General features: G+C 41.5%; 1 protein-coding gene across 4 annotated transcripts in view; it reads right to left on the bottom strand.

The window, feature by feature from the left end:
• clec16a (C-type lectin domain containing 16A) overlaps positions 1-27,035 on the bottom strand; it is a 43,494-nt gene that overhangs the window by 6,703 nt on the left and 9,756 nt on the right. For 2 of the 4 annotated variants that reach the window (XM_027002732.2, XM_027002731.2), the window contains 13 exons: positions 19,414-19,597; positions 17,637-17,757; positions 16,448-16,548; positions 15,693-15,812; positions 14,908-15,017; positions 14,441-14,485; positions 11,821-11,871; positions 11,470-11,598; positions 8,965-9,085; positions 5,862-6,013; positions 4,945-5,149; positions 4,167-4,307; positions 1,145-1,273 (listed from right to left, as the gene is read on the bottom strand). In XM_027002732.2, the coding sequence (XP_026858533.2) occupies positions 1,145-1,273; positions 4,167-4,307; positions 4,945-5,149; positions 5,862-6,013; positions 8,965-9,085; positions 11,470-11,598; positions 11,821-11,871; positions 14,441-14,485; positions 14,908-15,017; positions 15,693-15,812; positions 16,448-16,548; positions 17,637-17,757; positions 19,414-19,597 (1,609 nt within the window). Of the gene's footprint in view, positions 1-1,144; positions 1,274-4,166; positions 4,308-4,944; positions 5,150-5,861; positions 6,014-8,964; positions 9,086-11,469; positions 11,599-11,820; positions 11,872-14,440; positions 14,486-14,907; positions 15,018-15,692; positions 15,813-16,447; positions 16,549-17,636; positions 17,758-19,365; positions 19,598-27,035 lie in introns of all 4 variants that reach the window. The other 2 variants (XM_027002730.2, XM_027002729.2) reach the window with 1 other exon arrangement.

A 27,035-nucleotide genomic window follows, 5' to 3' on the forward strand; every position in this document is an offset into this window, starting at 1 on the left:
CTCTAATAAGTGGCCATTCATTTTGTGAGTATGTGTAGATTTCAAAATTACACAAGGTACCAAGGTACACAAAGTTTCCAAAGAAACATTTTGGATCTGTGTGCGTGCATATCCTGTTTCTCTGGAAACCTTACATACTTCACAGCATGCTTGTGAGAGATGTGTGTGTGTTTATGTTTTTATATACATACCCAGAGAAACAGGACATTTCAGCGTTTCAGACATAGGTCCTTCATCAGCTGTGCAAGCAAAGCGCGTCTGAATTTGTAGGCAAATGATAAATCTTCCTCCCACAAATTCTGAAGCACTGTGCCTGCATAGCTGATGAAGGACCCATGTCCAAAACGTCCTGTTTCTCTAGAAACTTTGGGTACGTACGAACAATTATGAATATCTCTGCATCTTTTACCAAAGTACAGTTACTCACCTGGAATGTTCCTTGGATACCTTCCCACCCCAAAAGAAATTAAGCAACCACTGCAAAATTTTTCTGGTTTTAGCATTTATCTGGGTTTGTGTAAAATGAACTTTTTTGTTTTATTCCAAAAACTACCGACAATTTTTCCATAATCCAAATAAAATACTGGCATTTTGAGCATTTATTTGCAGAAAATGACAACTGGTCTGAATGACAAAATAAATGAAGTGTTTTCAGACCATGAATAGTGCAAATAAATAGTTAATATTAATTTTTCAACAACACAATACTAGCTAATGTTGTAACTTAGGATGAGTAGTTGGTGGAATAACTTTCCTGCATCTTGGCATGCTCTCTACCAGTCTTTCACATTGCTCATTAAGATCTCAGGTGATCGTCTCAGGTGATCACCCAATCAGTACCTGATCAAGTAGAATGAGGCACACCTGTTTTCGAATTCAACAAAGAAGCGCATGGACTGGTTGTCATACGTGTGTAGAGTTAGAGATGTATGTGTATGTGTCTCATGTCAAACATGCCAAAGCAAGTTCCATCTGGCAGTCTTCAGTGCAGACAATTCATGACACAAAGGCAGACTGTTTCATAGGGCCAGTAAAAGTGGCATTTACGAAGTGTGGCATGTGTCTGCAAGGCAGAAAATGAGACGATTGACTAGCAGATAATAGGATGTCTCAGATCACAGATGCATGTGTGAGTGTGTGTTACCTGAGGGGTTCTGCATGGCAGACTGCACTGATACACTGCTGGAATTGTCAGAGTCACAGCGACCTGACCTGACACTGCCATTGGAGGGTGGGGTGGGGGTGTGCTGGGCTACGTGGGCCACCGCAAAACCTGCAGAAAATACACACAGCACACAGGAAAGCGTGCATGCCACACACACACACACACACACACACACACACACACACACATTACATTATGTACATTATGCAATACTGTGCATGTACATACACACAGCTCTGTTACACACTTCAGAGATGGGGGCTTGAGATGACAGAGTTGGGACTCGACTCAGCTCAAGTGACTTTTGTGATCTGGAAATATGAGAAGCTCATGACTTGACACTTGAACTGGCTTGAAGAGGGGTGACATGCTGTGAATTGTAATCAGTCCTATTTTTGGTCATAATTCTTTATTCATGGTGTGATCTGTGGCAAAAGTTGTTAATGTAACAATATATTACAAAACTTAATAATGACAGTAAATGTCTGGTTTCAAACTGAAGGAGATCCATTTACATATTCAAAGACTGAGTAACATCAGCTTTCTTTTGCTTCACTGGGTAAAGTCTATGGCTGTCTGCAGCTGTAAAGAGTAGAACACAGGAAGGCCAGTGATGGCTGTTATGGGACATAATGGGCTAAATTAAATTTGTAGGGATATGATGCAGAAAAGATTATTTTCTAAATTCTTTGACTTGTGATGTATTTTACAAGTACCACAATGGTATACAACAAGAACGCAATGGTAAAATGTTTTCCTGATGGTATATTTGTGCATGTAATTTATATAAATGAACAGGTAGATCGCTTGAGGACAGTGGAAAAAATTAAGAAGACCTGAAGCACAAAAATGTTGACTTGCAACACTAAGTCAAAAAATGGAGAATTGGGACTTTATTGTGGCTTCGTTAGTTAGGACCTAATAAGTAATACTTGATATGTGGGGCCCTATATGGGGCTCTTAAAGCATACACACACACAGCCTTCACACACCATTACATAAACACACCACTCAAAGATGTTCCACACAATTTTGCATGTCACAACAACAAAAAACCCACATATCACTCTATTACATGCCATCACACATTTGCAACCTTCATACGTGTCACAGTCGCACATACTGCTGTATACTGCACAGTAATACACTCTGTACTCCATGAATCTCCGTTAACTATAAAACCTTATTCATTCCGCAACCACACACACACACATCTCTGCATTATCAAGAGGCTATGGCAGTTTATCTGTTGCTTAGAAGCAAGAAAGATCTACTTCACCACTATCCCCATTTGATTAAAAAAAAAAATTACTACATCATGGCATATTCCAAAACCATAATAACAATAATTATAATTAATAAATTATAATAACAATAATACTTATTCACCACCATAGTCTCTAAAAATTCTCCACTTAAACTGGTAACATAGTAAACCAAAAAAACTCCCAAACACACACACACACACACACACACACACACACACACACCCACCCATCTACACCTACTTGGATGCACATATCAAGATAGTGGGGTTTCTTTTGTTTTTTTTAAAGGCTGGTGCTTTTTGGCAGTGATTTGGTGTTTGCTGGCAAAAAAATTTGGGTATGTAATAAAGGCTAAGCCCCTGCTGAAATGATTCAGTTGTGGTTCATCACAACATAGACCAGTGACAAGAGACCAGAGCAGATGTATTTAAAGAAGTTCGCCCACATGTACTTAATTCTGGGAACCACAAAAGCTTCTCTCACACACCCACACCCACACAACTAAGGGGACCTTAGAATACTTATGCTCACTTAGCTGAAAAAGATATACATCAATTAAGTTAATATGATAAGCATTTTCATTGGTTGTTATGAAGAATGTGTCTGAACTGTGTGAGAGACATAATGTACAATGACCTCTTCACAGCTATTCATTAAAAAGCTTTAGGAAAACGTCATCAACAGGATGCGTTTTTGTTCTCTGTTCTTGTGAACAGTCATCATAGCTTTCAAGTTGAAATTCCATTTAAAACCAAAAGGTGATGGTTCCATTTGTCTGCAACCGAAAAGAAGAAGAATGAATTCCACATTAGGAAGGAGCATGTGGACCGTACACCGCACCATAGCGGCTGGCCTCTGAGGAAGCAGCGAGTGGTGCAAGGGTGTCAGCTGTGATATGAAACCACAGTCCCTGAACTGCAGAACTGCGCCGGAGAGTCTGAAGGACGCAGAACTATGAAGCAAGTCACCTCGTGAGAGTATGTAAAATGCTCGTCCAGGGCCCTCCAGGAGAAGCGATCACAGTTGCCTTAGTAACCCTGGAGCTATCCAGGTGGGGCAGTCACAGGTGCCTTAGTAACCCTGAGGCAATCCAGGGGGCGCGGTCACAGTTGCCTTAGCAACTCTGCTGTGGGTGTGGGGTTGTCCCACTGCTGAGCAATTAACTGACTGAGAAGGCTGCTCTTCATTAAGTAATATGTAATCAATAGTATTGCAATGGCCTTATAAATAAATAATCAAATAAATAAGTAAATCATACTGTTTTTGAATGAAGAAATATTGAATAAACATAAAAATAAAGGCTACTATAGGTTAAAGACACCTTGTTTGCAGAGGGCCAACTGTAGCCTATTAAACAGGTTTTTTAAAACAGTGTTTTAAGTTTTGATATATACGGTTATGATCTAAATAGCTATTTAATTATTCCATAAGATTATTATTTTAATATCTGGTTCTGTATTACTAAGTGACAGTGATTGAATATTAGCTATTATATTTCTAGTTAATATACATGGAGTTTTAAGGGATGCTTACAAAGGGGCAAAAAAAAGATAAAAATAGTCACAACGAAGATAGAATAGACCACTGTAGAAGCAGCATGATCAAAGGCTTGAATAAATAAATGCTAAATAATAAAACGTTTGTCCTCCCGACCTAGATGTGTGGGCTGCGATGAGTTTTTTTTTTTTTTTTTTTTTGGACCCAGAGGCTGGAGACCAGCTGCACTTAGTTACCTGGAACTTTATCTACAGAAGCAAAGGCGGGACCTCGTCGTGCCTGGTCGTAGAAGCGGAAGGGCAGCTGGGATGCAGAGGCGGAGGTCTGGCCAAAGCCCACCACTTCAGAGGATGGCTGGACGGGAAGATCCAAGAGGGCTGTGGAAGGGATAAACTGCAGCCTCACACACAGGGCTTTTAATCTGCAGTACAACGTACGAGCAACATGCAGATAAAAGCCCTTTAAAGCCATTTTTTACAGCTTCACTGAACACACACACACTTGTCATGAAACACAGCAGCGTTCAGAGAGTAGCTGTAAGGTGTTAAAATCCAATGTATGACTCAAACGTTTACAGCGTAGACAACGCTTTCAGCCACAGCCCGGCCCGCTCACGGGTGGCTCTACTCGCTGGGGTCCCCTGCGAGGGAGCCCCGCTACACCCAGACCAACCGCTGCTGCTGCGCTGTTTTATTGTTTAGGCGGGATTCTGACTGAACACCAAAATCCCACAGAGTAGTTTAGCACCAGTGGCTGCTCAGCCGTACGAGAGGTGTACCTTAAGAGTACAAATGTTTCTATTGAACTACAGGGCATGATGAGGAAGGGGGAAAAAACAAAAACAAAAAACAAAAAACAAATGCCCTCAATTCTACTGAAAATTCCACATTTTTGTCTAAGGGCGATGAGATCTTCGCCGAGGTTCAAGAAGATGAGGGGCATCTCAGATACACACCCACAAACATACAAACAAGCAAAACAAACAAAAACTTAGTCTGAAGGACGAGGACTGACCAGCTATCCTCTGCATCTTCATGCGACGGGCCTGGATGCGGCCCTTGGCCAGTCGTTGCTTGGCGATGATGCAACGAATGTGGTCAGCAAAGATGAAGGAAGCCTGCAGGATGGGCAGAGGCTTGGCATGTGGGTTGGACGTGGGCTTGTGGATGGTGATGTTGAGGGCCCTGCTGTCGTCCTCCACCCCCGACACCTGCATGTCCTACAGCGAAGACGACGACGACGACGACGACAACAATAAGAAGGGAAGCATGTTTTTAAAATCCAGCAGCTCTCCAGATCTGGAGATGCCGGCAGATGTATTGTTTTTCCAACAAAATCCCCATATCAACTTTTCATCTCATTACCCGAGGAAAGAGATGCACCCAATTTGCAACTGCAAATGAAATTATTACTTATAATTTATAAATAAAAGCAATGCCAACCCAAATGGTTGAAGCAAAATCATCACAGTGGCTATCTGCAATATGTAAATATCCCTGAAATTAGATCTGACTACAGTCAATTCATTCTGTAGCCAAAGGTTTATTTACTGTGGACCCAAAACAGAATCTCCTGAAGTTATGTGCATGGGTGTTTTCAAACCCTACAGGCCCAGACATAGCTATACCGCTTTGTATCAGCTGGCCAATTTGGATGGTATTTGGCTTTTTTGGGATACTACTATGGCAATGAAGATACAAATGGTGTCAATATCCCAAAAACATTCCCAAATAAGAGACGAATCGTGTGATGTTAGAGATATACAAGACTGCTAATGGCTGGAGTAGGTTTACTACCAGATAGACCAGATCTGATATCCCAAGATACAATAGGATACAATACAATCCTTGAGCTTGGGGATGGGGAGGTGGAAAATCAAAGCATCTTTATGTACAGGTTGGGGGATGGGTAAGATGGGAGCTGAGACGTACCTGCAAGAGGCCTGCGAACTTGACGACACCCCAGCCCAAGCGCTTGGTGTCCGGTTCCACCAGGCTCATCTGATAGATGTCCACAGCCAGGAATCGCTGTGCCTGAACACCATCCTTACTCACAACCATGCAGGCGATCAGGTCGCTGTTATCTGGGAAGAATAACCACAGCTAACAGTCAGTTCTGATTGGGTAATTATTAGATAAACAAGATATGTTATTATTATTATATATATATATATATATATATATATATATATATATATATATATATATATATATATATATATATATATATATATATATATATATATATATATAAACTCTAAATGCACACAAAACATTGAATTAAAGGAACAGAATTTTTATGTACAAACTTAGAAACTTTACTCAATAAAAAGATAATCAAAACCTTTTACAGGACATTACAGGTGAGGTGGTGGGGATGTGTGGAGAGAGAGAGAGAGAGATAAAGAGATAGAAAGAGAAAATGAGGGAGAGAATTTGTGTAATTTGTGTTAATGCTTCACAAAAACAATTCCGTGTACTTATGTAATGTTCATGCATATATGACGCCTACAAGTACCACTAATGCACAGCCAATCATCCCAGGAATTTATATAGAGCTAAATTTACTTGCAGTATACTGTTAGGAGACATTTCAAGAATTAAAGAGAACTTGCTTCCAACTTAAACACTGATTCCTGAGAAACCCACAATGAGCAAAGGCTAACTGAGGTAATTAGTTTCCACTTAACTTACTGTGAGGTTAGAAAATGTCAGACATTGGGCCGACATTTAGACAAGATTATGTAGTGAGTCTAACTTTAGCCTAATATCAAACATTTGACAAGCTGGAGTTTTCAAAACACTCCAGTGACTCAAACTAGTGAATGTATCACATCGACCACGGAGGAGAGGGGGAAGAGGCTGAGGGCAAAGCCATGACAGTGCAGTTGTTTTCAGGCAGGCCTACCACTCCATTAACATCTATAATGACACCACCATCACATCTGAGACTGTCTGAGCTCTCAGGCCGGACCGTGGCTTCTCTCTGTACTGCGCTTTCCCAGCTCATGAACGGTCTGGCAGCCAAGAATTACCACAGAAATGGGCAGGCTGATGTTCACATTGACTGGCTAACCTCCGCTCTTGAGCCAGGAGCTCAAGAGCAAGTGAAGCATGATGGAGAGGTTTGTGGAAATAAAACCATAATGCTCGCAGTCACGGAGCTGGCGTTGTTAATAGTCACAAGACAAAACTGTGATGTCATTTTTACAAGGTATCTGGTGGCAGCCGACAGCTGGGCCTTTTCTGAGCACTTCTTTCGTAACATTGACCTTTCAGAAACAGAAACAGAAGGGACTACTTCCTCCTGCATTGTTAACAAAGAACATGATTCTTGTGCAGATGCCAGATGAGCCCTACAGTGCTCTTTGTCAGGCTCGACTAGCTAAAGCGACAGAGCGACTGCGCCTGACCAGAGAGGCTGCTGTGCACATGTGGATATCCCTTTTGAGAAAGGGGAACTATTAACAGGTCTATTTACTGTAAATGCCTTTTTGGGTCTATGTGTAGGCAAGGGTAAACAACCCGTGAATGATGCTAAATTGGTAACCACAGCCAAAGACTGACCAAAAACTGAAAAGAAGTCTAAATGTATATCTATACAAATACACACAGAGAATGAGTGCTTAAAAAGACGCCTGAAAAGGAATAGGATTTCTATAGTCTACAGGCTTTACTCAAAATGATCCCCAACTGAAGCCACTGACAAACATTCAAAGTGCCCACAAAAAAATTTCATAACAGTTAGCCATCATCACCCGTGTCTGTCTGTCTGCCTGATAGAGAGCAACACAAAGCGTCATATCCTGCAAGTCTATAAATAGGGCAGTTGACATCAGCACCATCAGTGTGTGTGTGTGTGTGTGTGTGTGTGTGTGTGTGTGTGTGTGTGTGTGTGTGTGTGCACGCATCTTTGTCTTTTTTATTACACCTGCAGTCGTGCATAGGAGACAGGGCACTTTCTATCTCTTTATTGCTGACCCATTCCTGGATTTGCAATTAGTGAGCATATCAAGGCAAAACTGCCAAAAAACATACGATATAAGCCGCACTGAAGGCAGGGCTGATCTTTTCCAGTTATAGAATTTGGAGATGACTTCTATGATGCTATAAATGCCTGTTTCCGACGCCCTGAACAAAGGTCAACCAAAGTCTTAAATGGCAAGCAAAACAGGATGCTGTATGTGTAGCCATCCCTGCTTGAACCCTAGCTAACATTTTTAAATCAACAGATCTGCGCCAACAGCTGCTTCATACAGGGAAATGAGAGAAAGAAAACCCTTACAACAATGCAGTAATAATTCACTGGGCTTAAGAAAAGTAAAAAGGAGTACCAGTGCCATGTCCCAAAAGGATTCAAAGCCTGCAGGGGCTTCTAGACCCAAACCCCACACCCCTCCAAGGTGTCTGCCCCGACTTAATTGCTGCATGTGGAAAGAGCCATGAAGCAGGAAGCTCCGGCAGGCAGACAGGCAGAGAAGCCGCATCGCGTGTCCTCCCAATGGCTCGTGCGAGTCAAAATGTGGGCAGAGCCACTCCCACACTGGGCATCTGCGTGGGTGCTGCCTGAACAGCCTTACTGTTAGACACGAGGTGTGTGCTGGGAAAGGCCCTGCTCACTGCTCTGCCAGCGCGAGCTCACGCCACTGAAACCCTCTACTGCCCTCTCCTTTCTCCTCTACACCACTGCCCCCTTGAACCTGAAAGAGTGACAGACAGGGCCTTCGTGTGACTTGAGGATTGACAGGTGGTGGGGGAGAACTGGATGGAGCCAAGACTGGAGGATGTCACATGCAAAGTGGTTACATTTTGAGGGTTTGTGTATATGGAGAGATGAAAGAAATGTGGGACGGGGATTGTAATGACTAAGATTGAAATAAGATAAAGTTTTTAAAAATGCTTCAAAGTGAAGGTCCCTGACTGTAAATCACGGAGTGACTATAAGGGCATGTACACATATGTTAAAATAAATATTATGATGATAATAATACCACTGGGTTTATGGCCCTGAGCTTTGACTGGATCACACACTCACTGAGGTCGAGAACATCGTCAGTCTTGATGAGGTCCTCGGGGCGAGTCAGGGGCAGCTGGGTCTCTGGTTCCCCCTGCAGCTGCAGAGACAGCGCACGCAGCATGAAGAAAACGCGGATAGCCTGAAAGGGGGGGAGACGGGGACGACCCCCACACACACACACACACACACACACACACACACACACACACACACACACACACACACACACACACACACACACACACACACACACACACACACACACACACACACACACACACACACACGAACACTTGTTTTGTAATCATAACATGTAAGACTAAAAATTATATTTTTGCCCTTAAGTGAAGTTCTTAGTACTGATAAGGTCAACTAAGATCAGCAGTTTCCTCCAAACATTTACTTAAGCATAGAGCACTTCTCAAAGCTGCCTTGATTTGGAAATAGTGATGGCCACCAACAAAATAACACCATCTTTTACCTTGTTTGTAGCTTAACCAGCTCACAAGGAGAGAAATGTATTTTAGTTAAAAGTATGTAATTTAACAATGGTTTGAACCCTGTATTTCTACAGTATTCTAGTTCATTTGTATCTTGGACTCTAACCTACTGTACTGGCTAGGATGGATTATATGTTTAAATGACAAAGCACTTTTCTAAGTCACCTTGGATAAGAGCATCTGCCAAATGCCATAAATGTAAATGTTAACTTCCTCTGTAATGCATTTTGATGCATGGAGACAAAATTATGAAAATGATAGTATAGAAGAAGCACATTAGCAGATAAATTCACAGAAAATTTACAAAAAGTTTCTTTCACCAAGCAAAGTGACTGAAATGACAAAATGAAGTGCTGTAATTTTTAATCCAACTCAGCTTTAACCCAGCATTCCTGATACATTCTGAGGAAAACAAATTCTGAGCAAGCCAAATATTACTAGTGAGCTGATTAATAGTCTAATGGTAGAGAGGAATTAAACAAGAGGCAAAACAATAAAGGAGATCTGTAAGATTCCTCTGGAGATGTATTAAGACCCCTGGTTCTTAACATTTCTGAACTGGCTATAAATATAAACACCCCCCCCCCCCCCAAAAAAAACAACAACCCCAAAACAAAACAACCACCTTATTCTATCTAACTATCCCCACAACATGGCTTTATGAAGCATATCTCAGCAAAACCAAATCAAAGCCAGAGTTCTCTGGAAGCTTTTCAAGAGTACTGCACTTTGCTCATGAGTCACTTTATTACTTGATGGAACATTTTCAGAACCCCCCACCCACCCCCCACCCCCAAAGAAAACACCAAACAAAAAAAAAAAAGGACAAACCTTTTGACATCATTAACCACGCAAACCTTGCATTCATATAAAATGCTCCTGTATTCTAACACTAATTTGAGTTGAGCAGGAGAGTGAAGGTGTGTGTGTAAATGTGGGAGACTGCAGGGCAATACTAGAGAAACCATTTTATGATCAATTCTGTGTCCACAGCGTTTGAAGCTTTTGGAGAAGTATAAAGGCATGAAACAATAAGAACTCAAATAGTTTAAAAATACTCAAGATAAATAACTGACATGGGGTAAAAGCATTTCATTCTGTGAATACTATGTCAACATTGGCTATGTTTACAGACTGGTAAAGATACTCGGTGGTATTGTGACTGAAAAGTTCTTATTGGTACAGCTTATGTAGGAATAATTTGTGTGTCTCAAAAGAGACCTCAAACCATGACAGTGTAATCAACTGATATTAAATTATAATTTGGCTGGCTAACTTTCCTTTTTTTCAAGCTAAATATCAATCAGTAATAAAGAAATGTGAATTACTATGAAATAGATGTTATCTTATGTGTGTTAAAAAAAGCAGCTACACATGGCTCAGCGCCAAACTGGAATCAGCTCTCCGATTGGGTGGAAAGGGAGGACTGTTTCTTGTCCTCTCCTCATGAAGAAACTCAAGACTTTTTTAATTAAGTTGTTTAACTTTACAGCCTTCAAATCTTCACATTTTTTCTTCCTTATGTAAAGATCATTAACTACATAATGGAAAAAGAAAACAAAATATGACAATAGGGAGACTGCATTAGAGCACAGAATGAGGTAATGTCTATAGACTGTGCTTTTTAATCTGAAGCATATTTGTAACTTTGACATGTTTAGTCCACATAACCTTGGCAAAAGAATATCTACAATTCTTTTCCAAGTCTGAAAATGAATACAATAAATAGCCAAGATATTTTAAGACTTTGCGGACTTTCCTAAGAACCCGGTGTGCAATTTCAAATGCGCCAGCTATTACCTTCTACTAAACTGAACAGCCACAGAAGCAAGTGGAAATCCTAACTGAATAATTGGAAGTCACATTGTGATGTCACAGAGGGCACAGATGTCCATGCATACCCCCTGTGGGGACACAACAACCAGTGGGTGGGGCTCAGGACAAGGATGGAGGGGCAAGTTTCCCTATCCGCAATCACTCGGTCGCAGCTGCGAGAAAGCAGTTCAGCTTCAAGATGGCTCACCCTGCGCGTCTTCTCCACGTCGCCACACGGGAGCCTCTTAACAAAGTCAATGCCGGTGAGCGGCGTTCCAGTAGGGGGTAGCAGGATAGATGCGTCCATCATGAGGTACTCTACATTTAGTGGCTTACTCTAAACACATGAATAGAAAGAAAAAAAAACAACAACAAAAAACCTTATTTTGACAATAAACACCAGTGTCAGGGTGGGGGTTGTTGCTGGTGAACACGTGTTGCAGACTAAGGTTTTTTGCAACTTTCGCATGTTTCAGGAACAACAAAGTCAGAAATTGTTTGTTTTATCATCAACATGTGACAAACAAAAGCAAAGTTTAAGAGAGTTCAGCAGACTCACAGTCATGCTTCTGTACTCGTCTTCAAACATATCCAGGAAGATCTCCTCCCCCTGAGTGAAAAGCACAGTTCCAGACAACATTTAAAACATAAAAAAAAAAAAAAAAAAAAAAAAACAACAAACCCAAACACCAACCCCCCCCCCCCATTTGCACAAATTTCCCACTGTATGCAAGTTGAGTATTATCCTATTAGGGCCTGTTTACACTGTGCAATAATGTGTTTCATGTCCGGCCCGAATCTGGATATACTTTGGCTACCTTCTATTCACACTTCTTACTAAATGCTTTGCCAGTGGGACTGTGTAAAATCATTTCCATTTTACGTACTAAACAAATGTTTTTTGTAAACAATTTTTTTTCACCTGCCAGTATGGGTGAAACCACTGACAGCCTGCAATGGCAGAGGAGAAGACTATGCCTTGGAGTTGTTTCATTTCTGCAGTGGTCTACCGTGCCATTACTGTCCAGAGGACATTACGAGCATTAGACAGCATTCAGCAGTCATGGTTCCTTTTACACAATTCTGCTTACATTCATGTCGATTGCAGTGAAGATCTGTCCCTCACCCACCATGAAAGCGTTTTGAGTAATTTGACCATAGTTTGATCATAATGGGACTGTTTATATCTGGGTTTCATATGGCCCAATGAAATCCGAATGTCATTCAATCACCAAAAGCACATGTTATTGCAAGCTGTAAAGATGCCCTTATATTCAGTATGTACATAAAACTACACATAAATGACATTAGAAGGACATGACATACAGAGCATGTGTGTGCATACATATATGTACTCTACTCTCCTAATAGTGACATGCTTTTGTAGCATGAAATGACACCAAGCATTATAGTTTTCAAATTGTTATGATATCAGCTAATTTAAATGCACAAAAAGTAAGTGAGGAGCCTAGAGAAATGCTCAGCTCTTGAACCCACACACCCTTGAATGTTCCAGACAGCCCATGAAAACACTACATTGGGAAGTTGCAAATCTGAACTTGCAGTCTCATGTTTCTTGAAAGCATTCGGTAGTAAGATTCTGAAAGCGAAAGTTCACGAAAGTGTCTCAAAATAAACAATCCAAGCTTGTTTGCATGAAGGAGCCAGTTTCTAGTTTATATATATAATTGTTTATGAAGCATCATAATTTGATGGCATATTTATGAATTCACTGACAGATCTGTTTCTTGACCTCAGCAGTTATAGATGCAGAAGGCTGCAGTAACATAGCTGTGTATGTACTCCAAAAGTGAACTAAAAACCAAAAGTTCATTTTATTTCAGTATCAATCCAGGCATTTAAGATTTTTTTGTCCGATTTGTCTGTGTTTGTCTGATGGTTGTGTGAATATTTTCGGTGCATAACATTTTTACTGTATTAGTTCAGGCTTTTATGCTACCAGTATACATTCACTAGCACATTCTTGAGTGCTATTACCAGGAACCTTGGTAATGAAAATATGACAATGAAAATATTCTCAATTTTCAATTAGAGGCAACATTACTCAAGTGGTAGGCTTTATGTGAAAAAACGCAAATGAGGAAACTGGAGAGAACGGCTCAGCGCCATGCTCATCACATTCCTAAAGCTTTGGCAAGAGAATACTCTCAATAAACGTAACAGTTCAGGATTGGGGGGAAAAATATTCTAGGGAACAGCAGAGGAAAACAGATTTCACTAACAGTTGATCTTGCATGGGAATGCCAGGGGCAAGGAGAGAAGAAGGGCACCTAAACAGCAAAATGGAGCAGACCAGCACATACAGAAGAACACAAGAGAACAAGTTGACCTCAGAAGCATAACAATTGGCAGCCAGTGCCAAACTGACCAATCCAATCATGTATATGTTATGTATATGTACCTGCACACTAGGTATTCCTCTTTTCCCTGTGTCTGTGTGTTGGTGCGAGAAAAACACAAAACGGTGTGGGCTCAGCGATACTGCACCAGGGGTTAGGCAAAGCCTGCATTTAGCAACGTCTGTTGATGTGAGACGGACAGGTGGAAGGCAGGAGGCAGTGGTGGGGTGTAGCGGGTGGAGGTAGGAGGCAGTGGTGCGGGTGTAGCGGGTGGAGGCAGGAGGCAGTGGTGCGGGTGTAGCAGGTTGAGGCAGAGCGACGTACTGCTCTCTTTTTGAGCCAAACGGAACTACAGCAGGGGAAACATGCGGTGCATTCGCATTCAACAGCACAACCAAATGACTGTGTAAGTTGCAGGAAGCTGTCTGATGAGTCTGGGCAGCTGTTAAGGTGTATGCGTTGTGTTTGTTTTGGTTTCCTTTCTGCATGTTGTGCAGTGTGGTTGAGGATTATCTCTGCATTTTAATTGTTTTGTGGTGCTAGGGCAATGGGCTGTGTTGGGCTGACAAGTCAGGGCAGTGTATTGCTGAGAGTTGCCTCCCTTGGAGAACAAAAAGTGAAGTCAGTGTTTAATTGTGTCATCAGAGGAAATAAATTACTAGTGAAGCAAGTCTGGGCTCCTGGGAAAACACACAAAAGGGCCGAGACAGAGTTAATCAGAACATACACGGCAGGATAAACCAACCAAAAGGTGCTATGAGCCAAAAATGGTGTTACACACAAATCATGCCCCCACTTCCCTGTCAAAAGAGAGCTTGCCTTATAAAATCGCCGAAGAAGGTGAAGACTCTCCTCTCTAGCACCCTACAAAAGATAATCACAATTACAATATAAAATAAATATAGTCAATTTGTGTATTTTATTAACTAAACAACAACCAAGCCAAAAGGATTTTCTCTCCTTTAAGGATTTGAAACAAACACCAGCAACTTTCTATAAATGTGCTGGTTTCTAACTGGTAATAAGTTACCAGAAGGGAGGGGGCAGGGAAGGTGTTTCTGTGAATTCTGCATCACATGATGAAGCAATTCATACAGAGAAACAACTACAGGAGAGTTTTCTGATTGCAAATAATCTTGCACAGTTTACTGGCATGAAGGACACTACTGTTTTTGAGAAGTGAATATCCTGCATCATGTTGTGCAAGAACTCTTCAAAGGTGCTTCCTGCTTGGACGAGGATGATAAGGACTAACACTGTAAATGGGGAGGAGGGGGCAGGCCTACCTCCAGACAGGCCAGGTGAACGTCCTTTATGATGCACTGGATGCCTGACAGGACAGACTGTTTAAGTAACAGACAGCTCAGCTCCAGGGTAGCCAAGCGCACTCTCCCATCTGGGAGATGGGAGGGAAGGACCATGGACATAAATACAGACACACAGATGCAGACACACAAACACATGTTGAACTTCTGCTAAAATGATTGGAACTTTAAAAAACCAAACAAAAACCAAAAAAACCAAAAACAAGAGCAGCATTAGAAACCAAAATTTCAAACGGACACCAAATAGCATTTCGTAATGCTATCAAGTTCTACTTCACATACAACCTAAACGCAAACGGAAAAAGGATCTGACCTCATTAGAGAAGAAAATAGAGATCTCACTATGGAGAGGGTGACATTCAATGAGTTCCTCAAAAGAGAGAAGTGGTATGTAGTAATGATTGTTGTGGGAAAACAAAACAAACCAACAACAAATACAAATGCATTGTATTAATAGCTTCTCATGTAGAGCTCTAAAACAGAAACTGTTGTTTTTTAAATTAAATATCTACTATGTTGGTTTCTGCTATCAATCCACTAAGATATGCTTGAATGATGTCACCCCCATGGCAAAAGGCTAAAAGCAATTAATATTCAAGTCTTCCTACTGAGGGCTTGCAATGTGTTGTGTAAATTATGTCTGCTAGCAGGTGAGTGAATCTGAAAACTAAAAACACTGAAACCTAATATTAAGCATCACTATCTTTATATCAGATTACTGCTCTAGTGTGTGGGTGTGTAGGCACCTGGTTGAGTAGCATGATTCATGACCCTGATCAGCCTCTCTACCAGAACTTGACTATAAGAACTCTTCTTTTGACCTGGTACTGGCAGCTGGATCTTCTCCAACAGCTTTGGGTTTATACCTGTATGCATGCATGCACGCACGCAAGCGCGCACGCGCACACGCACGCGCACACGCACGCGCACACGCACGCACGCACACGCACGCACACGCACGCACACGCACACACGCACACACGCACGCACACACACGCACACGCACACACACACACAATGTCCCAGTTTCAGGGTAGCATTTTCCTTTTCAAAATGAAGGGACTAAACAAACAGAACAAAGAAACAGGTAATAGAATTTCTCAGCTACTAAATGCAGGCGTTATGAAAATGGTTACAAAACGCACAGCACTGAAAAATGGTCTTTGTATTCCTAGACTTTTACCAGTCATTTTCTCTTAAACAGTTTCTCCCCAAGCTGGTGTGCACAGCATAAGGCCATGAAACAAGCTTTCATTAACAAACCCAAGACTATCTTATAACTGTGTACTGAACACACATACAAAAGAGGATTATGGGATCAGAGTAGAGGAGAAGGAAGTGAATATGTGTTTCTTTATCTTGGAGTCTTTTAAGAACATGAAGGCATTGTAGTGTGTCCACAGTGCAGCTGTGTGTTGCTAGGTTACTGAGGGCTTCAGTTAGGGGGTAAAGGTCACAGACTGGGTCTAGTGCTGGGCGAAGTGCCATGCATGTCTGGTACCTTTGCTGTGGGACAAGGCGAAGAGGAGGCAGAGGACAAAGAGGGCGTGGTAGTCCTCCATTTCACAGTCCAATGCGCTATACACCATGTCCAAGAAGGGCCTGTGAGAGACAATGGCAGAGATGCGAGCTCGTTCACGCACTTCCTGCCCTGGATGTGGGAAGGCCCCTGGGGACCACTGCTCAACCACAGCCTGCTCCACAGCAACTGCACGGGAGGCCATCCCTCCCAGCAGCAAACATCCCTTCTGAACTGAACGACACTGGAAAATTGCAGTGCATGTAATCATTCTGGAAAAACACTTCCGCTTGGTGACAATAAGACTAATTAGAATCTTGTTTCCCAGCTGCATTAAGAAGAAAGATCTTTCAAGATCACTTAACTCACAGCAGTCTAGAGCCTTTTTATGGTCAATTTTGCTTCTTCCCCAACCTCAGAAATACTAAACATAGTTACGTATGTCCTTGTCCTGCAAATTAATGTCATGCAGCTATACAATACCAGACATTACAAATGCCAAATCCTTTGCCGTCAGGTTTAAACTTAGTTTAAACCCACTCATCATCTTGTCTGATGGCAGACTTCTGTGGAAAAATTAATTTAACTCAAAGATCCCAAGCAGTAAAAACCCTGTCAACAGTGAGTTCTGGCAGGGAGGAAGGAAGGGAGGGAGGGGGAGGGGGGAGAGAAAAAGAGGAGCAAGAAAGAGTAAGAGAAAGGGAGGAAGGTAGAGAGAAGAATGAAAGAGAAAGTAAGGAGAGAAAAGAGAGAATAAGAGGAAGAGTGAAAAAGAGAAGGGGAGAGAGAATGAGAGAGTGAGTGAGAGTGGAAGTCGGGGTGAATGAGAGAGGAAGAATAAAAGAGAGACAGAGGAAGAATGAGAAAGAAGTGTGGGAATGAGAGAGGAGTGAGAGGCGGGAGTGTACATGTGCTCCTCTCGTTTCATGGAATCCCCTGCAGAAGGTACATCAGCATAACAGATGAGGATTCATAGCACTCAGGATTCACGGGAACTGAGGAGTGTAGGCTGTGTACAACAGAGGTCTGTTTTCCCATAAACAGTGAACTAAAAAGGAATTCTTGAACGAGGTTCTAAAACTGAAAGTGTGTTTGCCAATAGTGGAATTCTTTGTGGCGAGTGTTCATGACACTGTGCACACAGCAGGGCAGAGAGTTCTGAGGCGAGTACCGGCTCCTCTGGCCCTCCGTGCACGCGGCTGCAGCTGTCTTCTCCTCGTCTGTGATGTTCTGCTCCGTTAGAGTGCACACATCTGAAACCTTGCACTTCTCCATCACCACCATCTCAATCTCTGCAACACACACACCCGCGCGCACACACACAGAACGCTATGCAAATCACAGCATGCCAGAGCAGAGCTGGCTTCTTGGCTTTGTTTAGTCCCTGCACTGCCAAAAGGAGCTCTACTCAGTTTCACAACCCCAAATTCCCTCTTATGTTTCACATAAGTCACAAATTTATGCGCAGTCGAAGTGGGACCACATATAAAGTGAAACAACTCAATTTAGGTCACGCTGTGCACCTTGAAAGTGAAAGTTCACAAGTAAAGGGCTATTAACATTTCTTTGAAAACTGAAGTGGAGTTAATATGATATTGTCATTCTGGAAACTTTGGCACTGTTTGTGTTACTTCTTCAGAACTCCCTCTCCATAACCCTCACTGTCATGTCAACAGTAGCTGTTTATTGACTGTGGCCTTCTTCTAATCCAGTGTTTCTGCCTGCCCCGGCCTTGGGAGACCTCTGCCTGCCCCGGCCTTGGGAGACCTCTGCCTGTGGGGATAGGTTGTTCCTTCTGCTAAACGGATCTGATCCAGTCTTTCAGGACTCTCAGAGCCTCAGAGGATGGGAGCGAGACCCGGCCGAATACTACGGTGCCGTGCTGTAATGGCACGCGTTTCACACTGTGGTCATGGGTGAAGGCATTAGCAGTGGTACAATGAGAGACCATGGAGAGGACTGAGAGGGGAGGACCAGGACAGAGGGGGGTGGAGCCTTGGGCAATGGTCCCCTCCAGCCCCAGACAATGGCTGAGCAGGAAGGTGCCCCGCCCTACTCCACCCCTCCTCGCCCAGCCTGGAAAGGTGGACAGCACAGAATGAATGTGCACCAGAGTGACCATCATGGGCACATGGACGGATGTAACACGGCAGCATCAGAGTGGGGAGCTCTGGGAACTGGCTTTGTTTAGACATGGGCGGAGGTGTAAGCGACTGTACAACAATTTGCTCCCTGAGAAACCCAGAGTAGCCTTTTTTACAGTGTAGTTTGTTTGGTGAAACTCCACTGACAGTCATGAGGCTTTATTTTGCATATCCAATTGAGCTATCTGTTAGGTGGCCAGGAAAGGGGAGCTAAATCTGCCTCAGAGTTATGAGAAGAGAACTATGATTGTTAACAAGGGGAAAAAAAAAAGAATTGTTAGCAGTTCATTAATATAAGTGAATGATTAGTAATTGTGATTTGTTATTTGTTACTCGTGTGTTCCCCTTTTCTCCATTTTTCTTTTCTCCTCTCAGATTTTATAGCCCTTTGAACTATTAACTATGGATGGTTATATTCCAGAGAAACAAACTCATATGCCTGTGTGATAATAGAGAGTGCTTAGGAAATGCTTTATGGTAGGATATGACAGGGTAATTAATCACATAATGCAATATGTACTTTAGGAAAGCTGATGGACAGTATGACCATGCCCTGCAAGCACACACCGTTAGCCGTGCCAGCAGACTGCGAATAAAAACACATAGCTTTGAGGCAGACCTACGTAACCATTCGGGTTGTTTTGCATTTTTGAGCAAACACAGCCAGTTCAAAGGGCATCTCCATGGCTGCAGGGGGCGCTCTGGAGAATGGAGCATCAGTCAGAGATGGTGGGACATTCATCCGTTGCCACTCACCTTCCGTGTCCCCACTCGTCCTGCTGGCCTTTGAGCTAGCCTCTGTACCTTTAGCCTTTTCCTTCTCCTCGTCGAGGCCTTCCTCGAGACCCCTTTCCTCCTCTTCCTCCTCGCCTACGTTCTTGTAGTTGGGCCGCTTCTGGACTTTCTTCCTTCCCCTCTGTCGGCTCATCTCCAGGGAGCGCTCCAAACTCTCTGCGGGCTTGGTGAAGCGACGCACTCCAGCACTGGACTAGAAAAGCAATCACATGCACACACAATCAATGCACAATTAGGCAACAATAGCAGCTTGCTATCCCCATCCTGCCAACAATCTCTCCACATAAATCTCCCTCCTGGAGAGTAAACATTCCATGTGAATGGGTACCTTTGTTGTGGGATATGTGCGAAGAGGAAAACATTTACATTTGAAGCAATAATTAAGCTGCATTTCGCATTTGTTACTTGACAAACTACATTAAAAATATCCCTGGAATATCCTCAACTAACAATATGCCAGTAAATGTGAAAGAGAGTGCATGTCTGAGAGGATCAGCATAAAACAACTTAAAAGTATAAATGGTTTGGGTGCATTTCAGACTGAAATGTGAGGAAAGTGCAGCTGCCTGCAGACATTTTAATGGTTTACAGTCAAAGATGACATGCAGGTTTGTTTCAAGACTTTCCAGACATTCCAAGGTATGCTATGGTTAATTGTTCATTGCACAAAGATGAAAAGGCTCCACAGATCTGCTCTGCTGGGTTGTAATCAATTACAGATATATCAGTACCATATGTACCAAGTGATAACACCAATAAAGTCAAAAAGCAATTCAGGGCATATATATTACATTTATTATGAGAATAACAACTAAAATACTCTGAGGTATGGAAGATTAAAATGGCAAATTAAAAAAATGAGTACAGGTCACATGATTCAAAATACATCTGAACATAGGACTGTATTTAAAAACAACATGAAAATGTTTTTCATTCTCTATTTTTCAGTCTAGAAGAAACTAAATGTAGCGGTTTAGACACTTTATAAATTGTCAGTCATGATTGGTAAGACCCTGATTAAAATTAATTAATTTCTCTGTTAATTAATTTGTTTATAATTATTAATTTAGTCTCCACTTATGAAAGTCACCATGAAAGATCATTTCTCATCTAAGAAAAATTAGACCACCACTCTTGACTCACATGCATTATAACTAGAGTATATTTATTGAATAAAAAACAAAAGGTAACAAACAACATAACCAAAACCAATTAACACAAACTAGCTTCATTGTGGACCAAAGCTACCTAATAAGAGAAAGGAAAGAATAGAAAAACTGTTTAAATAACCTGTGAGAACGATTAACCAGGCAGTCTATTTATCAACCAAACAACGGCCAACAAAAGGAGCCTGCATAGCAGATAGGAGGAGAGAGTCTACTCATCCAATTTTGATGGATAAGCCTCAAACAATCTGGATGGTCCTGAGTGTCCACTTTCATCGTGTAGCTGGCTTCACCCTGCACAAGCAGTGTAGGCAATGCGATGATGAAACGACTAGGCTTCTTGATCCGCGGGATTGATTTTCAGAGCTGGCTCAGTTAAAGAGTCCTAGGCCTTGTCGTGTAGGCCTTTCACAATAGCAGGGTTTTGGGTGTGACTGGTTAGGCATCCTGTCCTTGCTTTTGATGACTATTCTGAAATAATTAATCACCGGCCATATGATGAAACTTCAGACTTCGTCACCAGAACAAGGTGAGTTTGCTTGATAGAAGCTTTGATGAGTGAATTCTGACAAACAAAAAATATGAAATTAAGCCGAACCAACAAAAAAATAAATAAAATAAGGAAACATGAGATTTGAGTCTGTTATAACCGCCTAGCAAGAAGCTGTTGTATTAGTTTTAAAAACGTTTGAGCCTTGATCTTTTCTCGCTGGAGTTTTATGTTGGAGGTGTCACTCACAGCCCCCCCCCCCCCCCCCACTTATCCTCACCACTCCACAGTGAAATAAAGGCGGGGGGGGGGGGGGGGTGTCAAACCTATTATCAGGTATGCTGGGGAAAGGGCATGCGTTGACTCATGCATATTCAATAGCCTTTGATTTCATGATGGGGAGAAAAGTTCTGTGAGACCACAAATTTCAACACGAATCAATTAAACAAAAGAAAATAATCATACATTTCTTAGGCAATTTCATAGCTCATGGTCAGAGAGAAGTTTATAAACTAAAACATCAAACCGTAGGATGGGTTTAATTCCGCTATGTTTTTAAATTTACAAAATACTGATTTAGATATAATTTGTCTAATTAGTTCAAGTGAATTAATTAGGATGAATAATGCAAATTACTTAGGAAAAAGAATAAAGACAATAATGAAACAATCATCAAATAAACATCATAACTTGAAATTATATTAGGATAGCCATACATTACTGGCTGATTACCATTTGACATCATAGTAGGTTAGGAAAGTTATTACTTTGTGGAGCTATGTAAAAGAAACAGCTGTGAAACATTTTTGGTCACTGTTCCTAAAATATAACCAATCTGCAGCTATAAATGTTCCAATCTGCAGCTTTGAGGCACCAAAGAAGAGGGGGAAGGGTCAGAAAGCCAAGCCAGCATGATAAGCCAGTGAGGCCACTTTATTGCTTTGTTGCTCGGCATCATGGCGCCAGAAGAGTCCTGGTTCCTGTCCATGGGCCAGGGGTAAGAGAAAGCCAACTCTGACCAGATCCAAGTTTCATAAGAGGAATAATGGCTATTCTTCACTACAAATAGGATGTCTTAGTGCTATGAAAGCACTGCCAACATGGGGGATGGAAACAGCATTTACTGGTAATATGTTAGCAATATCAAAAACCTATTTTATATCTGAGGACAAATAGTTTGTCAATACTAAAATGTTGCCAAAAATGCAAGGAAAGGGAACTGTTTGAAACATGGAAAAACACTGCAGTGGCATACAAATATAGCTGGCCTAATGCATGCATAAGCATGAGCTACCACTGATGCATGCATAAACATAGAAAATAAAACTAATTATTCATCAATACAAACCAAGTATAAATGAGAATGTTATTTGTTTGAGTGCCATGAGGAAATGTTTCATTAACCATAGTGACTATGTAAGACATGACGACTGGTTAGTCACTTCTCCATCCCTGTTTACTTCCCTTCAGAAGACTGTGGAGATATCAGGGAAGCAAAAGGAAAATACATACAATTTGAGATATACATGAAATAAAAAAAATTATATCAAATAAAGCATAACTTAAGTGAATTTTTTTTTGCAGGAAATTTTATAGGAAATCAAAGCAATTCTACAACAAAAATATCAAGTTGATGCCAGCAGAAACACCTGCAAAACATTTTTTAAAAATGCATCTTCATCTTATCACTTAAAAATGCACAAAAGGCTGACACATGGCTACTGATAGAAAGGTTGATTACAGGCAATAAGGAATATTCTGGGAATTCATTAACATGACTTGCTGGCTTAATCAGGTGTTTGTGATGACAAAGCATTTAATCGTGAAACAAAAACTGTCTATTATTACTCTAAAGTATTCTTCTTTGGTCAATGTAAGATTTACAAATATAAGCCATTGTTACCAAGACTACAAACATTAGCTACCTATCTTAAAAAAGCCAGTCACATTTTAACATATCAATGATTTTTCACACGCACCCATCAAGTGCATTGTTATATGAGAGAACATCTCCCCATTGCTGAAATGCACAAAAACCAAGATCAAAGGAACTCTGTGTTGATGTTGGCTGTGGTTATAACTAACAAACAAAGTACTTTGGCACTCGACACAGCAGATTAACTATCAAGATAGGCTTCTAGGAACACACTTTTCTTAGGAAAAACAGACAGAAGAATCACTAAAACTCTATGTTTCCCTCTGAGATTTGCCATGGTTTCAGATGTAGTACAGTTGCCACTTGCATGTAAAACATGCCCTGCAGTGGATGGCAGCTGGTGAAATCAGGCTTGCCTGGATGTCATGTTTTAATGGTATACCCAGCAGGTGTCCCTGTCTCTCTAGGACTGCACTTTGCTACGTACAGCGCCCGCTCCTTGGGCCAGTAGCCATCAAGATGAATTTATTATTTTTGCCAACTGTGAGCTTTCCAGTCCCCAACACTGCAATAACAATGGCTCAAGCAAAACCCACTTGAGACAAAACACCAGGCTTCAATTAACTTATTTTCAAGAAAATTATTTGAGAGGTTTGGGTATTTTTTTTCCATGTTTAAATTATTTATTTTATATGTACATTGGATGGCCACTTTATAAGTGCCTTTTCAGGACTGGAGCTTCTCTGCACGGAAATTAGGCATGTGACCCACAGTGCAACAATAATGTTCCATGTTTCAGTTTTCAGTGTGAATCCACATTAGAATGGGAAAATTGAGAAATCTGGGTGAACAATGCATGGTCATCATTGCTACACTAGCCAGGGCCTGTATTTCAAAAACTGCCAATGATTAGCCCCTTCTGGCAGGTTTCAATAGTTCAGGCTGGTGGAGTTATGGTCGTCGTCTTCTTATTAGTTACATTTGTATAGCACCTTTCTCAAACTCAATGACACTTTCTTGGTACACCCTGTGTCTTCTGAAACCTGTGGATGTTTGGGCAATAGGGCTTTCCCAAGCATTGTGGCCAACCAAGTTCATCTCTTGATGACAGCTCTATGGCAGGAGGACAGGCTGTTCAGAGCACGTTAGTACCGCAATCTAATCTGAAGTAACTTCGCAAACCTATCATGTACACATGGGCCAAGATTCCTGCAGAATGATTTAAAAACCCTAGTGGAATCTATGCCATAATGAATTGCAGTGTTTCTGAAGGCCAAAGGACGTCCCAATGAGCTATGACTAGATGGGTGTTTCAAATAAAGTGGCCGTTCCATATGTACAGACATATAAAACACGGACAGTGTTCTGAAATTTTTTTTTTTTTACATTCTGACTTGGGTCAAAATTTAGCAGCCAATCATGCAGAAATCCAGATATTTCCAAAGGGTTAACAAACTTCATTTCTATTTTGTTGTGCATCATGAAGAGATATGCAATAAACGCAGGTTTTCAGACAAAGTCTAAATGCATGAAAGACTGTCAATCCAGCGCTTTGATGTGATGGAGGACTTCTTATGCTCATCTTATTTTTGTGTAAGCATGAGTAACAAAAATACTAAAAAATGCACTTTGCTCACTTGTTTTAGTGGGAACTGTAACGCATGCACATCATGTCCAAAGATGAAAATTATTCTAAATATTAGAAACAAGATCAGGCCTAACTGTAATTCTTGTTGGTTTCTGAGAAAATACCATAAAGGCAACTTAAAGTTCAAAACATGTCAAGATCTGTATCATGCAGACTTCCTTTGTTTTCTTCCTGACAAAACACACACGCACGCACACATGCACGCACATCTTAGAAAACAAAACGCGCTGAACTTCTGCTGAAACATGTCGAGAACACCAAAAACAGCCTCTGAAACCGAAATTCTGAAACCTGCACTGTAAAATGACTGTCGTTACAAAAAAAAAAAAAAAAAAAAAAAAAAACAGTGTTAAATGGCCATGCCACATGAGAGGTTATACGAGGAAGAGAGCCACAGGTTTCTCAGAAAAATGCATGCTGCATTAGGAAGCAGATGCATAGAGCTTAAGGACATGGCAGGGCACCACAGGGCCAAGAGTGCAAGTCTGGCCACAGGGATGGAGACCCCACTTCGCTCGGCCCAGACAGTGATCTAACAGACTCATTCATTCTGAGAAAAGGGGGAGACCAGCATGAACGACTACCACTTGTCGTGTCAAAGACACACCATCATCCCACACGGAACCTCTCGGGGTCTGCTCTTCACAGAACACTTCAAAGGATTGAAAGAAAATGAACTCTCCTGTGAAATAGTGCGAGAAGAAAAAAAAAAGAGCCCTGCTCTAAAAGGTGTGTGAACACATCCTGTGATTTTTATACTATTACTATTCAGAAGCTTAAGATAACATTTTCCGTGGTGACTCATAAAAGCAAATTTATTTATATTTATATATATATATATATATATATATATATATATATATATATATATATATATATATATATATATATATAAAAAATATATACACATATATAAATAAATAAATGAATATATATAGATATAAATAAATAAATAAATAAAATGTGTGTGTGTCTCACACACACACACACACACACACACACACAGAGGTCTGCTAGGCCACGATTAAAATATTTATAATGCTCGCAGATGCACAAAGTCCGAACAGCTCAAGAGTTTCTACTGCATTCCAATGAGCTCAGTTTCTTCGACATAACCAAAGCCAGAGAGATTAATGGGTCACATTTGACACACTGCTGATGGAACGCTGCCCTTGATGTGCAGAAGTGGAGCGCCTACCGCAGCCACCTGCAGCCTGCCTGCGGTCACCCACCTAATGACTGGCTTCTGTTCAAGTGCGAGCAAAGCTATTTACCAGCAAGGGACAATCAACCAGGTCTGTGAGGGCTAAGGAAGTGAGATCATGGCACGGTAAACCGTGCATGCTAATCTCTGTGTGTCCACCAGCATGTACTGCACTTCTGAATTAAATTCCATATTAGGAATTTAGGACTACTTTATTAGTAACTTTACCTTTACAGGTCTTTATTAATAACTCTAATAATCATGCTGTCTAGTCATCAGTGATTTTATATAGGTCATATGATAAAAACAGAAAGACCTGACTAGAAATGAGACAGACAGAAGAGATAGAAATCAAGTCCCACATTATTCTCTGAAAAACTCATGCTCATGCTCTCCATCACAGACTCAGTGGCAACTGAACAACTTCAGGTTCTAACCCAAAAGCCGATTCACAGACTCGTGCAGTGAAACCAGAAGCTACGAATGGACCGGGAACTGAAATGATACAAAGTGATCTTTTCTAGAAACCAGTCACTGAAATAGTCACTGTCACCAGCTGGTTAACAAGCTTCCAGCTAGCAGGCAGCAGGTGCGACTCTCGTGGCTTGCGGACTGATATGACCTGCTCATAGCACAGATCGTATACGGGAAACGGCTTTAAAGTTGGCTTGTATACCAACCTAAAAACAGAGTGCTTTTGGTAATGAGCACACTTCTGCACAAAAGACACACTTCCTGTGTCTGTGTCGGAAGCGGAGAGAGCTGCAGAAGTCCATGTTCCCCCTCCCTAAAGCAGTCCATGTATGGAATTCTCCATGTGCACAGGTCCCAACTTGCTTTTGGCTTTGCAGCCTGGGGCAGTCACGTGGTGTGTGCGCGCACGTGTGTGTGTGGGGGGTGGGGGTGTGTGTGGCTTGCTGGTAAGAGTGCAGCACTGGCAGATGTGCTAGTTCTTATGGGAAAAGGAAAGTAGGTTAGTGCAACCAAGCGCTGCAGTCAGCCGCTGTGAGACATCGGCAGCTCTGCTGCCACAGTCAGGGTTCCTCTGATTCCATGGTGGCGTGTTTCAGAGCACGCCATGCTCCTGTTCAGCAGACGCACCAATTTATATGAACAGCTGAAGCCAGCTTCAATTCAGCACAGACTCAAGAGATAAATTAAATCCCACAAGGTGAAGGAAATCAATTATTTAAGAACTCAAAGTACCGGTACCTGCACCTAAATGTGAATTGTACAAGTCGGCTTAA

Source organism: Electrophorus electricus, chromosome 1 (assembly GCF_013358815.1).
Source record: "Electrophorus electricus isolate fEleEle1 chromosome 1, fEleEle1.pri, whole genome shotgun sequence".
NCBI classification, from domain to species: Eukaryota; Metazoa; Chordata; class Actinopteri; order Gymnotiformes; family Gymnotidae; genus Electrophorus; species Electrophorus electricus.